At 26.5% G+C, this 18,220-nt stretch overlaps 1 protein-coding gene across 2 annotated transcripts in view; it reads right to left on the bottom strand.

The window, feature by feature from the left end:
- Nucleotides 1-18,220, bottom strand: part of LOC111640622 (PH-interacting protein-like) — an 88,574-nt gene that overhangs the window by 11,664 nt on the left and 58,690 nt on the right. The window contains exons 18-27 of one of the 2 annotated variants that reach the window (XM_023386659.1): nucleotides 17,229-17,470; nucleotides 14,967-15,095; nucleotides 14,335-14,426; nucleotides 14,049-14,247; nucleotides 12,145-12,357; nucleotides 11,869-12,073; nucleotides 5,741-5,914; nucleotides 4,670-4,943; nucleotides 3,792-3,917; nucleotides 260-407 (exon numbers count right to left, since the gene is read on the bottom strand). In XM_023386659.1, the coding sequence (XP_023242427.1) occupies nucleotides 260-407; nucleotides 3,792-3,917; nucleotides 4,670-4,943; nucleotides 5,741-5,914; nucleotides 11,869-12,073; nucleotides 12,145-12,357; nucleotides 14,049-14,247; nucleotides 14,335-14,426; nucleotides 14,967-15,095; nucleotides 17,229-17,470 (1,802 nt within the window). The remainder of the gene's footprint in view (nucleotides 1-259; nucleotides 408-3,791; nucleotides 3,918-4,669; nucleotides 4,944-5,740; nucleotides 5,915-11,868; nucleotides 12,074-12,144; nucleotides 12,358-14,048; nucleotides 14,248-14,334; nucleotides 14,427-14,966; nucleotides 15,096-17,228; nucleotides 17,471-18,220) is intronic. The other variant, XM_023386660.1, reaches the window with a different exon arrangement.

The following is an 18,220-nucleotide window of genomic DNA, read 5'->3' on the forward strand; positions in this document are numbered from 1 at the left end:
AAACAGTATCATTTAAGGGCTTAATATTGCTTAAAAGAGCACACTTTTTTGTGAGTCTACAATAACAACTGTAGAATTAATTTAGAAAATTTTACATTAGAGGCATTAAAATAAATTCAATTCATTTTATACACAAAGGTTATAATTTGCAAAGACTTGTATATAACAATTCAAATAATAAACTTTCAGTTTTATATTATGTTATATTTAGTTCTGAATCAAATTCAATTATAATTAATTGAATTTGATTTACACTCACCATTTTCCGCTTTCTGTCATTATTCTGATTGATATGTTCTTCATCTGTATCGGAAATATAACTGTCGGAAGTGGCATCTGATTCATTAAATTGTCTAGCTTCCATCATTTCTTGATATATTTCCATTGGATCTTCACAATTTTGGGCACTGATTAAGTAATAAAAGTCATTGTACTATATTTAACTGCAATGTAACTTGTAGATTATTATTATTAACAGATGTGAACAGCACATTTATATTATTAATAATTTACAAGAAATATAATACTGTGTAAACCCTTAATACAGTATATAAAAATATTCCTTTTGAATAAACACAAAACATCAACCAATTAAAAACACTAAAATTTATTATTTTAAATTAATTTAAGTATTAATTCTTATCAATAATTAAAAATAAATCTCCATTTAATTTGTGTTTCTGAGAAAATTGTTTTAAAACTTAGAAAAATATTCTAGTTGATTCGTTTTTTGAAACCGTGTTTTCGTATTTATTTACTATTGAACACAAGACTGTGTTATTATTAAAACACTTGGCATTTATCCACTTTATTCAGTTGAATTCAACTGAATAAAGTGGATAAACGCCAAGTGTTTTAATAATAACACAGTCTTGTGTTCAATAGTAAGTAAAAAAAATATTCTAGTTACTTAAACATTTTGTAAATAAAGAATATAATATCCAGCACTTTTTTTGTCATAGAACGCAATGGAATGGCATTCCACCACCTTTTTTCGATATATTTTAAAAGTTTTAAGAGAATTTTTGAAAGTTTGATGTTTGGTCCACATTGAATCGCTCTGTTGAGCATAGAAGATCAGCAACAAAATTATTAAGACGGTCCTGCTCCTGCTTTTTTGCTGAATCTTGTGTATGATGCATGCGTACTGCAAACTTAGTTTGTGATGACTGTGACATACTGCTCGCCTCGTATTTGGCCGTATCATGTTTTGGCGGCAATGCAGGAATCGTAGTGCTAATTGTGACCGGTGACTGTCATTTTGACTGTTTTATATTTCACTAGTAGCCTGGGACGGCCCCTAGTAAGCATTCTAAGCATTCTAACAGCATTATAAATTCGGAATTTGTAATGTTGCTAGAATGCCCATAGATGAGCGTTCCACCACCTTTTCCCTCCCAAAAAAAAAGCACTGATAATATCTAAATATTTTATTGACTGTTTTCATTTCATTAGTTCTTACTTTCATTCCTAACTCTTGCTTAAAAGTTAAAACTAACAAAAATATCATACACCTATTAAATGAATTTTTATAAGGATGAAACTGTACTGTCTTTCAGCATTAGATTTATTTACTTGATGAATTAAACACACTTAAGTATCTTTGACATTTTGAAATGTCAAAAGTAATTGCATACATTAATATTAATTCATGAAGTAAATAAATCTAACGCAATAACACCTTCAACTGTCGTAAATCATTGAGTTATAATTTGGCAATAATAATTATAAATTACTAATAAATATAGTCTGACAGTTTACGGAAGTTGAAGATGTTATTTCTATGTATCAGGTTTAGTAAAGATGTTTATATTTAATAAATCTAATAGCAAAAGACAGTACAATATCTTCCATATACTACATTTGGTGTCATAAGTGAGTATATAAAGTTTTACAATCATGAATTTTTAATTATAAAATTAAAGAATTCAAGAACATTTTACCTCATCTTATTCTTTCCTTCTACATTAAATATTTTTTTTTTTTTAGTTTATTACTCTAATAAAAATCGATTCATTGTGAACCAATTTTGATTTATTTCACCAAACTTTTCTTACTTCTTTTAACAAATCTTTCCTTACATAATATTTGTATTTTATTCCTTATTTATTTTAAAATATTTCATAGAAACAGATTCATAATAGCATTGTATCTATACATTATCATAAATATATACAGTGGTACCTCGGTATACATCTGCTTTAGAATACGTCCTGTTTGGACGAAACAAATTTTGCTCGGTATACGACTTAATGAAAACCAACAGAAAACTAAAAAAAATTACTAGAATCACAATGAAACTGAAAAAAGAGATCATTGAAAAATATGAAGGTGGCACGTGTGTTCGAGATTTAACTGTTGCATACCGTATTCTGAGAATGAAGATATCAACAATCGTGAAAAATAAAGACATTATTAAATCTGCTAACATTGCGAAAGGAGTTAAATCAATTTCTAAATAGAGATCGAAGACATTAGATCATGTTGAGAAATTGCTTTTGCTTGGATAACTGAAAAACAGTGTGCTGGCGACATCCTATCAGAAGCAATTATTTGCGAGAAAGCTAAAAAGATACATGCTGATCTCATGAAAAATCAAGCAGGAACTAGCGAGGTGTTTAAAGCCAGCCATTTTTTTTACATGAGAACGGATTAATCATTTTTACATTACTTCTTATGGGAAAAGTTGGTTTAGTATATGTCCTATTCGGTATAAGTCCAAACATCAGGAACGGATTAAGGTCGTATACCGAGGTTCCACTGTATAAGAATAAATCACACAAAACATTGAAATAAAATCTTTTGAATATATTTAAATAAATCCATGTCCCAGCTGCATCTACAAAAATAAACCCACACATGGGTTTATTCAAAACACATTTTGTAAGCTATGCATAAACAACCTATTCCAAATTCTAACCATGTAAATTATTGCATCACATATCTTGCCATCCATGTTACTTTTTTAGAATTATTTTTTTAGTTTTCATTTAATAACTCCTGTGACCACTCGGATCACAGGAGTTATTAAATGAAAACTATGCCAACACATATGAAAACACAGATTCAAATAGCCCTGCAATGGGTCTATTTGAGTGCATACAGTATAATTACAGTAGAGCGTCGATTATCCAAATCAATTGGGGACTGGGATTGTTCGGAAGATCGATGTTTCGGATAACCGATTATGTATGAAAAAATATATTAATTTATCCCATCTTGACATTTTTCTCTGTTGCGTGTCGCTTCACGTTGAATTTTCGTCGATGTTAAGCCTAACGAAGACTATTGTATCGTTAAAATTTTTTAAATATTTTGTACGAACAAAATAAATATATTGAAAAATATAAAAACAATAAAAAATTATACATCAGAAGTTAATTTAGTATCAAAAATGTAAAATATTTGAGTAGCCCAAGACATAGCCAAAGATTGCAGTGCCACAGCACTGGCGAAAATTTAAATTTGCCGACTGGAATTCTTTCGGATGATTGGCTTTCGGATAATCGACGCTCTACTGTATATAAATTAATAATTTTTTTTCATTTCTCTTATTTCCATACAATTAAATAGTTAATTACCAATTTTCAGTTAAATTAATTAATGTATGATAAGTAATATTAATTTTAGATCCAAAATTCTAATTTAAGTTAATTTTTTAGATTAATAATGACTAAAATTATAGATGTTCCTTACTATTTTTCCAAAAAAGTTTAACTCTATCTATTACTGTATTAAATATTTTGACTAATAATTTACTTTGAGTTTTTTCAATATGATGCAAAACTTACTCGATAAAATGCAGCAACAATTCGCAAACTATTCTAGCATCTTGCACGATTCGACTACTTGGTTCATTGAATTTCTTAGCATTTGTCTCGATAAATCCGACGTCAAATTTCACAGCTTGAATTCTCCTAGAAAATTCAATTAGAATAATTTAATTGCATTAAAGGTTTAGGAGACAAATCTAAGATTATTAAAGTTTTGGTCAAATTATAGATATTAATTATGAAAATTTGTTTCCAACAACAATTTTCTTTTAATACAATGATTAGTCTGCAGTATTAGATTTAGTACAATTAATTACCATAAACTATAATCTATACATTACACATTTACTTAGAATATGTATTTAAATATCTTACGTAAATACTGACGATCATGAAAGGGGCCTAAGTTAGTTTTCATTTGAAGCTAGTTTGACTTTTGAATTTGTAAAAATTAAAAATATACACACTTTTTTTTATCATAAAAAAGAAAACATGTATATTTACTCTTGCAAAATCATTTTTTTTATGTAACTGTATAATTTCATGAATAATTTGTGAAATAAATTTAATGTTTTCTCATTTTTGACTTTTGATAATCATCAGCATATATATAAAATAGCAGAAAATATAGTCAAATTATAACATTAGAATCAAAAATATTTTTGGTAATCATCAGCATGATTGACTATTAACCTGTTAAAGGCGTTATTTTTTTATTCCTAACATGATACACCAATAAAGACATAATCATATATAAAAACTAGTACTTAACATCTACAAACTTTAAATTAAAAAAGAATTAATCGTAAGAAAAGTTGAATAAACTTAATTCTATGGCCGATCCTTAAATTCTATTGCATTTTTAATTCTCCTGCCTAATATTTATTTTTACAAACCTGTAATAATGGTTTTCCAATCTTGCCTTTATAGTACTCAAATCCATGGGATATTCGACTACAAACGCATACATCGGATACTTGTTTAAATCTACTGGCGATATAAAAGACTCTGCGCAGGACAATTCCATTATTTTTTCGAGTCCTCGGATAAGTCTGTTACATTCCGCCACTTGACCTCTGGGAGACCATTCGTTATCTTTAGGAGAATACATCATTGCGAGACGTTCTTCCGGAGTGATGTCAACGCTACCGCCCATGACTGAAGGCATTCCTGTCATAAACAAATTGACAATTCTGTAATTTTAATGAAGATCAAAGTATAATATAATTTTGATGTGTTATCGAATATGACATTTAACTTCACATTCATATATTTTTTAAAATTTTAATCAGTGTGGTTATTAAATAAAAAGCGTATTTATTTGGAAATATATTAGATTACAAAAAAATTTAAGAACTTTATCTGTATTATCCTAGAGACAAATAATAATGTGTGAGTCTCCGTGTTTAATACAGACAATAAAATGTCTTTGTTTATTGTGTAAACTTTAATAAAAATGTTTCAGCAACAAAATTTTTACACAGTTCAACAAAAGAGATTTTGCAACCACAGCATACCCAAGTTTAATGATAACTGCTAAGTATATTTTCACGTTCTGAATTTCCAATAAAATCAAGCAAGGATCTATGAGATAAAAATAATTTAATACTTTTCCTAAACTTACATCATTTATTTTGAAGAATTAAAACATTTAATGCTAGAATATTGCCAAAAAATGAGTAGATTTGATGATAATTACAAAAGGACGACGAAATATATATATAAATATTTTCTACAGAACTACAATTACATTTAAATGTACACATCTTATTTATGAAACGTTCTTTGTTCAACAGACAGGAAAAAGTTATTGGAATGTCAGAATTCAAAAATATACTCGTCAAATCATTACATCTGCAAATCATAATGATTTCTCTCTACATTTGATATATCCATTTCAATTTCTTCATAAGTCACATACAAATCTAATATTTTATAATGAATTGGAATTATGAATATGAACATACTACTTTCATCCACTCGTTCAAAATCCCAGGGGCTCATTTTCTCTGTCTCTCCATTGTCCCACATAACAAGAAAACATTGGAATGTAGAATCAGGCAATGAGCTATCTAAGGGTTCTTGTTCTTCAATTGTCCCTAACCACCATGCATTGTCTATCACAGATCTAAATCTATCACCTAAACAATTATAAACATCATCAATTTTTCCATACATATTTTCTTTTATTAAAATATACAGTAGACTCATGATTATCCATGTTTGCTTTTTCTAGTTCTATTAAAATATCTTCTATAATTAATTAACTGTTGGTTTGCTTTGTAAAGAAAAAAACATTGTGAAAAGCAAGGTTTATCCCATGGGATACAAAAAATGGATATGTACTAGCTGTACACTCGTTAAAACAATACATCTAATATCTATAAATTAATTTTAATAGTTATGAAATTATTTTAAATTAACCCCTTAAGCATATGTCTTAAACAACTACAAGTAAGAGTTTTAATGACGATAACCAATTAAATAACATCACTAAAAATTAATCATAATCGTAAGATGGTTCTGACTTCTTAAACCACTCTCAAATCTTCACTAACAGAGTTATTATTTAATTATCTAATGTTTTCCACTATATTATATGTGTCATTATTTAAAAATAAGTAAATATAATATATTTAAAAAGTTTTTTCATATGTTAAACATTGGATTTAATCTATATTTAAATAGAACTAAGAACTGAATTGTGTCCAAATAATTACATTAAAAATTAATTAACAATTTGGCAAATTTATAAATTTAAATTAGATGATTCCAAATGATTTAATGTCTTTACTACAATGATGGGCCGAAATTTAATATAATTTAATTTAATTTAATTTGTAAGAAACAAAATTAATGTTTATACAAAAAGTGTTATAAAAAAAATAATATATAAATCTTAGAAAAATAGATAATTAAAATTTGGTAATATTTATTTCAATATTTAAAGAAGCTATGTATGGACTCATATCATTCATGCTTAAGGGGTTAAGAATGTGTACGTACATACATACACAAACACATTAGTTTTAAATTTATCAACAATTTTATAAAGAGCAAATTTGTTTTCAATTTTGACAAATTTGCTTATTTAGATTAGAAAGAAAAGTTTTGGAACAGTTTTCATCTTAATAAATATTTAATAAATCTTAATATATAATAATAAATTTTGAAAACGTCCTTAAAGTACATTAGATGACAGAATACCAAAATGCCGTTCTTGTATTCTTTCCATCTTTCGACATCCATTAGCATGGATAAATGAGAGTGTACTGTATATGAAAAATTAAACTAAAAATACTACAGTATTGACTTTATAATATTAACAACAAATAATATATATGTATTCAAACATAATTATATGTATATATTTATGTGGCATTTCTTATTAAATTTTTAAAACATTACTTGATAAAAATAAATAAATAAAAGTTCCAAAACTTGTTTATTGCAACCTACTTAAAACAAATTCTATTCTTTTGAAATAACGTGTCTTTATTAATAACCTTTTTTAATATAAAAAACTGAAATCATCATTGCTGAATGATAAAACTCTCTTTTCCAAGTTATTATTATTCTAAATTATTAAAATAATTCTGTTATAAGTTTAGCATTGCCTAAGAAAAATTCAGTATGTTAGTAATAAGGAAAGTTTTTAATCAAAGAGCCTCAAAGTAAAAGTTGACTCTGTTGTATGACTGTTGTGTTTCAAAGATGTAAGAAAAAAGACAAGATACAAAGACATTCTCTTCTTTTACTTCTTTTAGTGTTTCTTCTAGTATACAGAACTTTTAATTGTACATTTGTCCTGGATTTTTCAACAATCAGTACATTAATGCTTGACTTTAACCTATCAAATTTTTGTTTGTCTATATTCAAGTTGTTAAAATAGATCACTTCAAATGCTACTACCATAAAGTCAATTTTATTTGCAGTATTAAATGGTTTTTGAGTCTATTCCACTCATCTTCACATACAATTTTCAAAGCAGCTTAATTATGGATATAAATAGAGGTATTTATGTATAATTCAAAAAGTATCTATGCAAAAATATGTATAGTACATTAAAAGAACTGCATCTGTTAAAATTAGCTTTTCAGATAAAAATTTAAATGAACAGACTTGTTTATAATCAGAATTATTTAAATTTGAAACGTTTGCTAAAGAACAGTTATGGAAGATTTCGTCTGGAGGAAGTTCCCCAGAATCCCTGATTTTCCATGCAAATTCTATAATTACCACTCTGCTAATGTATCGCAGCAGTGCTGTTCCATTTAATTTTACTTTTTACAATTTAATTCATTTTCCACTATAATTATATTTTGTTTATATTGTCTTAATGTAATCTAACCTACAATTTTTTTTACTGAAAGCATCATATTTTTAATATATAAATTTCATTATTGTTTTCCTCATTTTATATGTTAACTTTAAAATGATTTTTCCATTATTTTTATTAATTTAATTATAAATAGACTGCCCTATTCATTTTTGCAAAATATTCTTTTTGTTAATTTATATATAAAGGGTGTTGCATAAGTTAAACTATAGGAGTTATGTTGATCCTTATTTAATCCCTTATGTGTAAAGCACAGCACTGAGTAAGAAGGAATGAATATAAGTTATTATGATGGTGAAGACCCAAAATGGGTGTGACATTTCCAAAGAGTTTAATAGATTGTATCCAGTCTTTCCACCAATTACATAGTGGTCTGGATTCAGCTCGTTAAACTATGGTAACTGTGGTCCTTCACCATCAAAATAATTCGTACTTTCTTACTCAGTACCATGCTTTACACGTAAAAGAATAAACAAAACTCTTACGATTCTAGACTTACATGACACCCTGTATATCTACAAGATGTTCTTTACTTTGCATATGAATGAATCTACTTTTTTCAACTTTAATGATATTCTTATTCTTTTATTTTTCAAAAGTATCTGAAACAACATTCATTCAATCATCTTCAAAATCATGCTATGATAAAAAAAAATTAAACGAGAATAAGCCTAAAATAAAATAGAAGATCCAATGATAACGGGAAATGTTTAGTAATCTACACATGCAAAAATATAACAATGGGCATGTACCATAAATTGACCATAAGTATCTGTAAAAATATAACCTATCATGTATGTTTCCTATCTAGTTTTATATGTGAGATAGATCTACCAATTATTGATGTAGACCAAGAGGCCCTTGTACCATTAAACCAAATAACACATATAAAAGTTATATTGAAAATATGAAAATAATGTATTAACAAAAAATACTTTTTTAAATATTAAGATAACTTCAAGGAAAGTAGAAAAAAACTACAATCCTAACAAAATATGCTTTAGGTAGGAAGAAAAGATCAAATTAAAGGATATAATACTGCTCTGATGTGTATATATAAATTATTTACATATTATTTATGAAGGAAATAAAATTAGATCAAATTAATAAACATAAAAATCATATATCAAACCTTATAACTAATTATAAAGAACAGAGTATATTTATTTTTCTCTCTAAACTTTGATGTAATGTTGCAAACTTCACAGAGTAATAATCATTTTATTTATTGCTTTTATACCTAATATTATAACTATTTACATTTGTTTGTATTATAATATGTATTGTTTAAAAAATTCCAATATAAATCAACAATATAAAATTAATTGTCAACAGTAAATGTGAGAAATGCAAGTTGACTTTTAACAGTATTCACTTTAGATTTTAATGCAATATCAAATTACATAACTCTTCTACATAATAAATTAGCAATAAACACCAATGAAGATCCCATCTCAAAGAAAATAAAGACATTAATATTTTCAATAATTTTATGAAAATCATACTTTGAAAGAAAATTAAGATTGTTAGATCATATAAAAGCAAAATTTGTGTTATATAATTTGATGAGGATTATAAATAAATACTGTATTTTAATCTTTAAAAAACAAATTTTAATAATACAAATGAACAAAGCCTTAAATCTAGTAAATATGAAACACTTAAGATTCTTTATACAAATATTGTCTGTATAGAGAATTTGAGGGCTTCATATTTAAATTTTAAGACCTTTTTAATCTAAATTTTATTATACAATAAAAAAAATTTGACTAATTAATGTATAAAAACTATTATAAAATTTATTTTAAATAGGTTGCATTAGTATACTGAAAACATTAATTTAACTTTTAAAATATAAATTTACAATAAGAAAAATTTCTATTGCAATTTAAAAAATTGGAAAAATTATTCTAAAATAAATTAAAATTAATATATTATTATTATTATTATTATTATTACTACTACTATATTTTTAATGAACTACTACTAAAATAATTCATAATGACAATTTCAAGTTATTAAAATTCTGAAAAAGTATTTTAAACTATATTATTTATATTTTTATTTAAACAGAAAACTTATGATTATCTAATATGCAACATAAAATTGCAAGAGTTCATGCAATAAAGATTTCAAATAATATTTATAAATTTAGAATTAAAATAATAAATCATTAGAAAGAAGGCAATCATATCAATTGAAGGATTCAATTCTTTCTAGAAAACATTATAATTAAATATTTGATCAATTATTGGGTTTGTGCACAAGTTTACACTGCATCATTTCTCATTTATTTTTCTTAGTGGAACTGTTGGTGTCAATACAACAAAATGCCATTTTGTAGCATTATGTTCTTGTTACATGTAAGTGTCATTGTTAGGTTCATTAAGGAAATGGTTTGTTTTTTACAGCTCATCAAGGGAGCAGAATTGAGAATGAAGTTGAGACTTCATTCTCAAGTTTACAAGAAGAAACATTTCTGACATCTGTTTCATGAGTTCAGCAAATATGCCATCACTACTGACACTACCAGAAACATTTGTCCTGTGTATGGGAAAAATGTTATATCACAAAAGACAGTCCACAAATAATTTTCCTGTTTCAGGGACAAAACTTTTACCTCAATGAAGCATTCATATCAATCATCCACTGAATTTTGATGAAGACCATCTAAACACATCATTCTAACAGAATTTAACACTGAGACAAAATGCTGTCAGGCAACAATCGTCTACAATGTATGAGTAGGTCCAAAAAACTAAAAATATGGATACCACAAAATTTCACTAATGCCAACTTTACAAAAGCAGCAATTCATAACATGAACTGTAAAACCATTCTGCATCTTCTGTACTGTCTGGACTGGGCTTCTTCTGCAGATTTTCATCTCTCTTGAATATCCTACAAGAGATCTCATTTCATAATGATGCTGCATCAGAAACTTGGGCAGATAACTTCTTCATGGCATTCTTCAAGCAAAGATTTAATTGCTTGTCCAAACACTGAGAGAATGTCATTAACAATACAGGAGAATATATAGTCATTTGCATTTCCTGTGTCTCACATCCAAATTCCATCATTCAGTGCCAAAGTCAGCAGCACAAACTTACACATCAACCCCAATAGTTTCTGATAAAACTCTATTCATTATACCTTAATATAAATCAGATATTTAAATAAAATAATAAATAATTATGCAAACTTTTCTCCAAAAATATTTAATGCTTTTTTTCATGAATTAAATATAGAATTATTTTTATTAATATTCAAATCTTCAAAATCAATTAATTTTCAGCATTAGGAAATACTATGATATGTTTCATATGAAAAATAGCAAATATTTTACTTATATATAAACAATATACTATATTTATTCTAATAAACAGCACAGCAGCAAAATAAAAAGTTTTCTAATAAACTGAGTTTAGCAGCATGCTGTTTATTAGCAAAAATATGGTATGTTTGTTTATAAATATTTTATATTAGTATTTTATAAGCTAATTTTTTTAAGTCATAAAAACTTTTAAAATAAAATAATTTTGGATATATTTTTCCTTCAACATCAGTAAACATTTTTACAAGCAAACAATGTTCAAACATACATGTAATGAAAATGAAATTGTTTTTGTTTGAATTTAAATTTTTAATGTAGGTGATAATTTATTATCAATAGAAGTGATTATTATTATTCAAGGTAAGATTAATCTTAAAAGATTCTACTTTTTAAATAAAAATTCTGAAGCTCCAAAAACTTACCTGGCTTCCAATTACGTTGGATTGCTTGATCATAATTTTGCTTTAACACCAAAAAATCAATAACATCTGGCATATCGTGATATCGAATTGTAAATGTATCTCCCCCACTTCGATCAGAGGGGTTAACTAAGAGAAGTTTTAAACAACAAAGTCTAGGTGGGCGGATCTCATAATTTATATCTACAATTTTTACAACTTCTTGTTCCTGAAAATATTTTTTAATTTTAAGTTATTATAAGCATATAAATTGATTACTATTAAAAAAAATTTACACACTCTTAATTTCAATTTTTTCCAAGGCAAGTTCTTTGTATCGATTTCATAGATTTTCGCTTTCTTTACAGCTTCTATGTAGTTTTCATGTCCCTGACGAAAATAAATATCATCATCTCCAATTTGAGGAACATAAGGAACTTTATGAGGTACAACATCTGTTAACCATTCAGGAGGTCTGAATTCATTTGGAATCTCCTTAATTCCCCCTGGAATCTGAATAAACATTTTCAAATATTAATAAAATTTATCTTCTTATAAATATGAAAGCAAATAAACTTAGTTAATTTTGAAACTATTAATTTTTTTTACAATACATAATATACAAAATTTAACGTTATTACATATAATAACAGATATACAAATTAAATATATAGTAAAACCTCATTAAGTGAAAGTTTGAGGTAAAAAAAAAATCACATCTCAATTTCAAGTTAATAAGTTTGATATACAATTTTCTCAAATATTTCTATGGTCATAAATTTCCCATCATCAAGCTGTTTCTCAATAATCTGTTATTGAGAAACAACAAAATTGCCAATCAGAAAACTGCCAATTGCCAATCAGAAAACCAGTTTTGCCAATCAGAAAACTGTTCTCATAATTATTACAGATGAAAATTTACACTATTTCCCACTATATTAAAATTTTATTGTTAAGAATAAAAAACACTTATTTATTAATATATATATGTATGTGTGTGGGTGGATCATGTTTAATACAAGTTTCAAGTTTCTACATATATGAAAAGAAATAAATCTATTCCTGATGGTATATTGGTATAATGTAGTTTTACATTATACAGAGTAGTTGCAATCCCACCAAATTTCCTAGAAGCAAGTCAATTCCCTGAATATGAGAAGTTTCTTGCCAATTGGCAACATTGTTATTCAGAGACTGATAAAACTGCACACAGTTTATGGTGCTTTTGAGTGTGCCTTCAAGACACCCCTTGTGTCTCAGTCAGAACATCAGTAGCATACTGTATCAGGATGTCGATAAAAGATTTGAACAGCATGGTATGTTTGACATGGAGTCATAACGTTTATCTTAACTGTCTGTATTCACACAGAGTATAAGAGAATGGAGGCCTATCAAAGAATGGAAAATGCATAGGAAAATAGGTTTGAGTTAAAATTACTAACAATTTTGCCTTAACAAGACTGTATTATCTGAAAACTCTACATACTGTGCATAGGACTTGTGGAGAACTTAAAGTTAACACAGCTCAACTAAGCAAAGTTTTACTGTAAATATATGTTACAAATGTAAATGCATTATGTTTTTTCTTGTAAAAAATAAAATTGCATTTAGACTTGTAAAAAAACAAACAATTATTTTCAGTTTTTTGAAAAAAAAAGTTTTATTTATAGACAGATTAATAATTTTTTATATACATAAAATGTAAATATGTCCATGTTAAAATCTTATATTTAATAAAAACTGTTTAATGGAGTCTCATACCTTTCTGTCTGACTCCTCATACCATTACATATTTAAACCTCTACACTAGCCTAATTTGTGACAAATTTTCTGCCAAATAAAAGTGCCAAATGGTAGAAAAACTTTTTCTTGAATAAACTAAAAAAAATCTGTTTTTATTACAAGTCAAAATATATTTTGTTCTTTCAAAAAAAATATATATATATGTATTTGTAAACCTCCAGTTTGAAATCTTCTAAAATACAATTGAATTTGTGATCTTATTGTAGAAGAAAACAAGTCTGAAAATTATCATTCTAAAAACATTTTCATATTAATATACAATGTCTATTCATAAATATGTAATGTTTGAAGTTTCTGAAAATTAACAATGTTCAGCAAAAACAAGAATAGAACACAAAATAAATAAATTATTGAATAGTACATTATACTAAAATATTTAATAATATATAATATATTCATACTAATTTTCTTCTGGTTTTCCTAGTTTTTTCTCTTCTGTGATGATTCTCATTTTGTTCTTCATGTTCTTCATTCTCTTCTTCATCCTCTTCTTCACTGTTAGATACCTGTCTTCTAGCTACCCTTTTTGTTTTATTTGTTTGACGTGATTTGACATTAAGTCCTGCATCAGCAGTCCAATCAGAATCCTCTCCAGAACCACTATAATATTAAGTAAAAAAAAAATAATAATAATAATTTTTAAAAACTTTGAAGTTTATAAATAACTTTTGATATTAAATTTACTACCTTTCACTATCCCTTGAACTATCTTCCCAGGGATCACAATTGATATCAGTATCTGAAGTGTTACTGGTACTAATGTGGATCGCAACTGGATTCTATATGAAAAAAGTATTAATTAACCAAACTTTCAATATACATAAATAAATATTTAAACTAACTTGCATAGAAACTGAATTTAAGAAGAATATTCTTATTAAAAACAAAAGTATATTTAAAATATTTTATTTGAAAAAGCTAAGGTATTTTTATTTAATGATAACATTAAATTTTAAACTTTATATAATTAAATATGTTATTAAATGATTTCATTTAATTTGATATGTCTTGCTATACAAAGTTATTAATTAAGCATATAAAGCATGATTATTGAAGAATTATAAATTTTGCTTGACTATACATCATAATGCATTTTTAACAACTTTGAATATCATAATCATTATTTATAAACTGTTAAACATCAACAAAAGAAAGAAAAAGAAAACAAGTTAAATGTAAAATTAGTAAGTGAACAATAGAAAGAAAAAATAATCTGATAATTCAAGTTGAATATAAAAATGAAAATTTACTGTAATAAAGCTTGGGAGAGTATATTTCCCAAGAATTAAGTAAGGTCTTCAAGATTTTTGAATATTTACCTCATATCGATCACCATAAACTGCATTTCTCCTATTTTCTCTTGTTGCACGTGTTTGCAATGATGACTGCTGTTTATTCATTCTTTGCTTTCTTCTTTCTATTCTATTTTCTGTTTCATTAGAATGATTCTATAAAAAAATAAAAAATTAATAGAAAAAGTTTTAATGATATTGTGTGTGCTTAAAAAAAAAATGTACTAGTTTAATATGACTAAACATATATATATATAACATAACTAGCAGATTTGCCTGACACTGCTCAAGCAGAAAGTAAAAACAAACGTTAAAATGAAAATCAGATTAAGAATTTGGTCACTTTAGCCTACTGTTATCGTGTTTATTGCAATACTCAGGTGTTACAAAATAGCACAGTTTCATTGGTCAGGTAGACAGGAATTGGTGTCCTTCAACAGAAAATAGTCATTGACTTCTGAATGTATGAGAAGCTAATTCAAGACATCCAGATTTTTTCTAATGTTAACTATAACATCATTCACAGCTGAATATAAAATGGAAATTGGCCAATCAATCAAAGTTTACAAAATTGGACCAAATGTTTAAACTCAGCACTAGAGTTTCTCATTTCCTGGTTTTTTACTTGTCCCAAAATTTCAGAAAAAAGTAAACTGTTTCTCAGGATTCTGGGATAAAATTAATTATTTTTAAGATATAAAAAATATCTTGAAATCAAATGATATAATTATTTTTCATTTTTTAAAGTAATTTAATACATTCTGTAACCTCCAAAATCATATTAATAATGCTGTGTAAAATATATATTAAAAATTACCTTTGAATTATGTAAAATTTTCACAAAGAGAAAAAAATTTATTAACATTTGATGGAAACTGCATACAACAACAAAAATGCTTTGAATTGAGTTGAAAATTTAAAAAAATCAACTTAGATCAAACTTCTAAATTAAAAGATAATTTTCGTTTTTTCAAATAAAACATAATACAAAATATTATTGTAAATTTTTATAATAAGATTTTAAAAAGCAAAGATGGTCAATACTCCAATCACTCAATCTGATTCTTATTTTATTACTGAAAAGTCCTGCTACCAAAAATGCCCTTTCCAATTCAATTGATGTGAGTGGAATCGAGTTTAACGCATTTAAGAAAAAACAGATGTTATCTGTTTTTTCACCTGTAGCCTGGAAGATTTCTAGTTCATTTTCAAGATTGTAGTACTTCTTTTGCTCTCTAGTATTCTTGATTTGTCTACTTCAGCTGCTTTAGTAGAAACATCAAGCTTATAGCCCAATAATTCAACAGTTCATTTGTCTTTAATAATCAGGTTTATAAAGAAAAACTTCATACTAGTTTGTATCCTTGCCCAATTTGCACAACCTGGTGTTATGCAGTTATTGAAGCTACTGCGTATGGTTAAAAATTAAGACAGTATAAGCACAATTATTCCAGATATGACAGGTTCTGACAAGTAAAGAATTCTCAGAATCCTGCCACAAATAAGCAACATATTGATTATTGATCATTTGTGACATGCTATAATGAGCAAAAATTTAAAAAACTAATAAGTAGGTTTAAAATTAATAAATATAAATATATTCTGACAATTTATGAGTTAATTATACTTTCTATTTGCAAAATTTCTTATTACAAAATAAGAAAAAAAGTGAACTTTTAAGAAATTTGCAGGATTTTCTGGGATAAGAATTTCCCGGGTTAAAAAAACAACCGGGATCCCATTTGAGAAACCCTACTCAGCACCCTTGAAACACCAAAAATATATTTTGTGCTCACTGGTAACTTTATATTAAGTAATTTTCCTTTTTAAATGCCATCATCCAGATGTTCAGAGAGAAGGGTGACCTGTTGCAAGAAAGAGATTTAAGTTAATTCAACTAAAAGTAGTTGTTGACCTCCTCCTAAATGAGAGGATGGTCCCTTGAAAAGTTTCATAGCCTTTGCTCAAATTGTGTTGAAATATACTTGTATAAAGAACAAATTAACAAACTTTCTTCTTTATACATTAGATTAAAAAAAATAAAACAATTCGAATGACACACAAATTGTTTTTGATATCTTAATAATCAATAGTTTCTAAAAATATTGTACATTCCCAAATAAATTTCAATTATAGTATAAAAATGACAAATCTATCTTGAATTTATAATTCTAAAATAAAAGTCTCTCTACTCTAAATTTTATAATACTTTGTGAAAAAAACATTTCAAACGAATTAAAATAATAATTTGTAAAATTTTTTGATTAATTTAACAATTATGATACATACCTCTTTCACTACAGTAATAGGTCTTCTTTTCTTCTCTCTTAAATAATGTGCTAATTCTGCATCTGAAAGTACTGTCCTACGATGATACTGATACGCCATCATTGCGGATGATAATGGTTTTACAACGACCCGTTTTGTCCACGTTGGCATTTCACTACTGTTTCCTCGAGACTGCCAATTTCCACTAGATTGACGAACGCCCTCTATATCACCATCATTTCTCATTCCTACTAATCGATGTCCTAACATTTTTGATAATAAATTAATTTAATTATTTCAGTTCTCACAGGTGAATAATTTTCTTCAGTATATAACAATTTTATAAATAAAATAATTTATTAAGATTACTATATAATAATAGTAACATAGATGTGTTAATCATTTGAACAAGCAAAATGAAAAAATTAACCTTCTATCCATAAATAAGTAATTTATATTCTGAGATTTTTCATTCAGCATCACAGACATTTTTGAAAGGGTCTAAAAAGAAACTTTGTCAGGTCATTGACAAGTTGATCCTGACAGATCCAGCATCTTCATCTCAAGAATAGTTAAGATGACCTATGCAGTGTAATTTGATAAACTATGTGTAGCCTAACATTGTATTGTGCTAAATATTGTTTTGTTAGAACAAGTACATATGTTTTGTATAGTAACTTGCATGACTAACATATTTTCTTTTCTAGAGACCAACTCAAGGATAGTATACTAAACAGGTTTCTAATACTCAGAGCATGTGTAGCTTTTGTGAATCACATATATGTATGGTACATGTCTAAAAGTAATTATTATATGCTCATAAATTATTGCATTTGTTGATTTTGTGCAATGTTGTTCATTAAGATTTTTGCAAGTTTTTCAATCAATCTTCACATAATATTGTCATGCACTATACTATCTCCAGACTGATTAAAGCACATGCAAAAACATACAGCAGCATGTGCTGGCACAAAATGTATAGCAATGTCTGAAATATTCAAATCATATATTAC

This window comes from Centruroides sculpturatus, unplaced genomic scaffold (assembly GCF_000671375.1).
Source record: "Centruroides sculpturatus isolate CEXI.00-Female unplaced genomic scaffold, Cexi_2.0 scaffold1160, whole genome shotgun sequence".
Lineage (NCBI taxonomy): Eukaryota > Metazoa > Arthropoda > Arachnida > Scorpiones > Buthidae > Centruroides > Centruroides sculpturatus.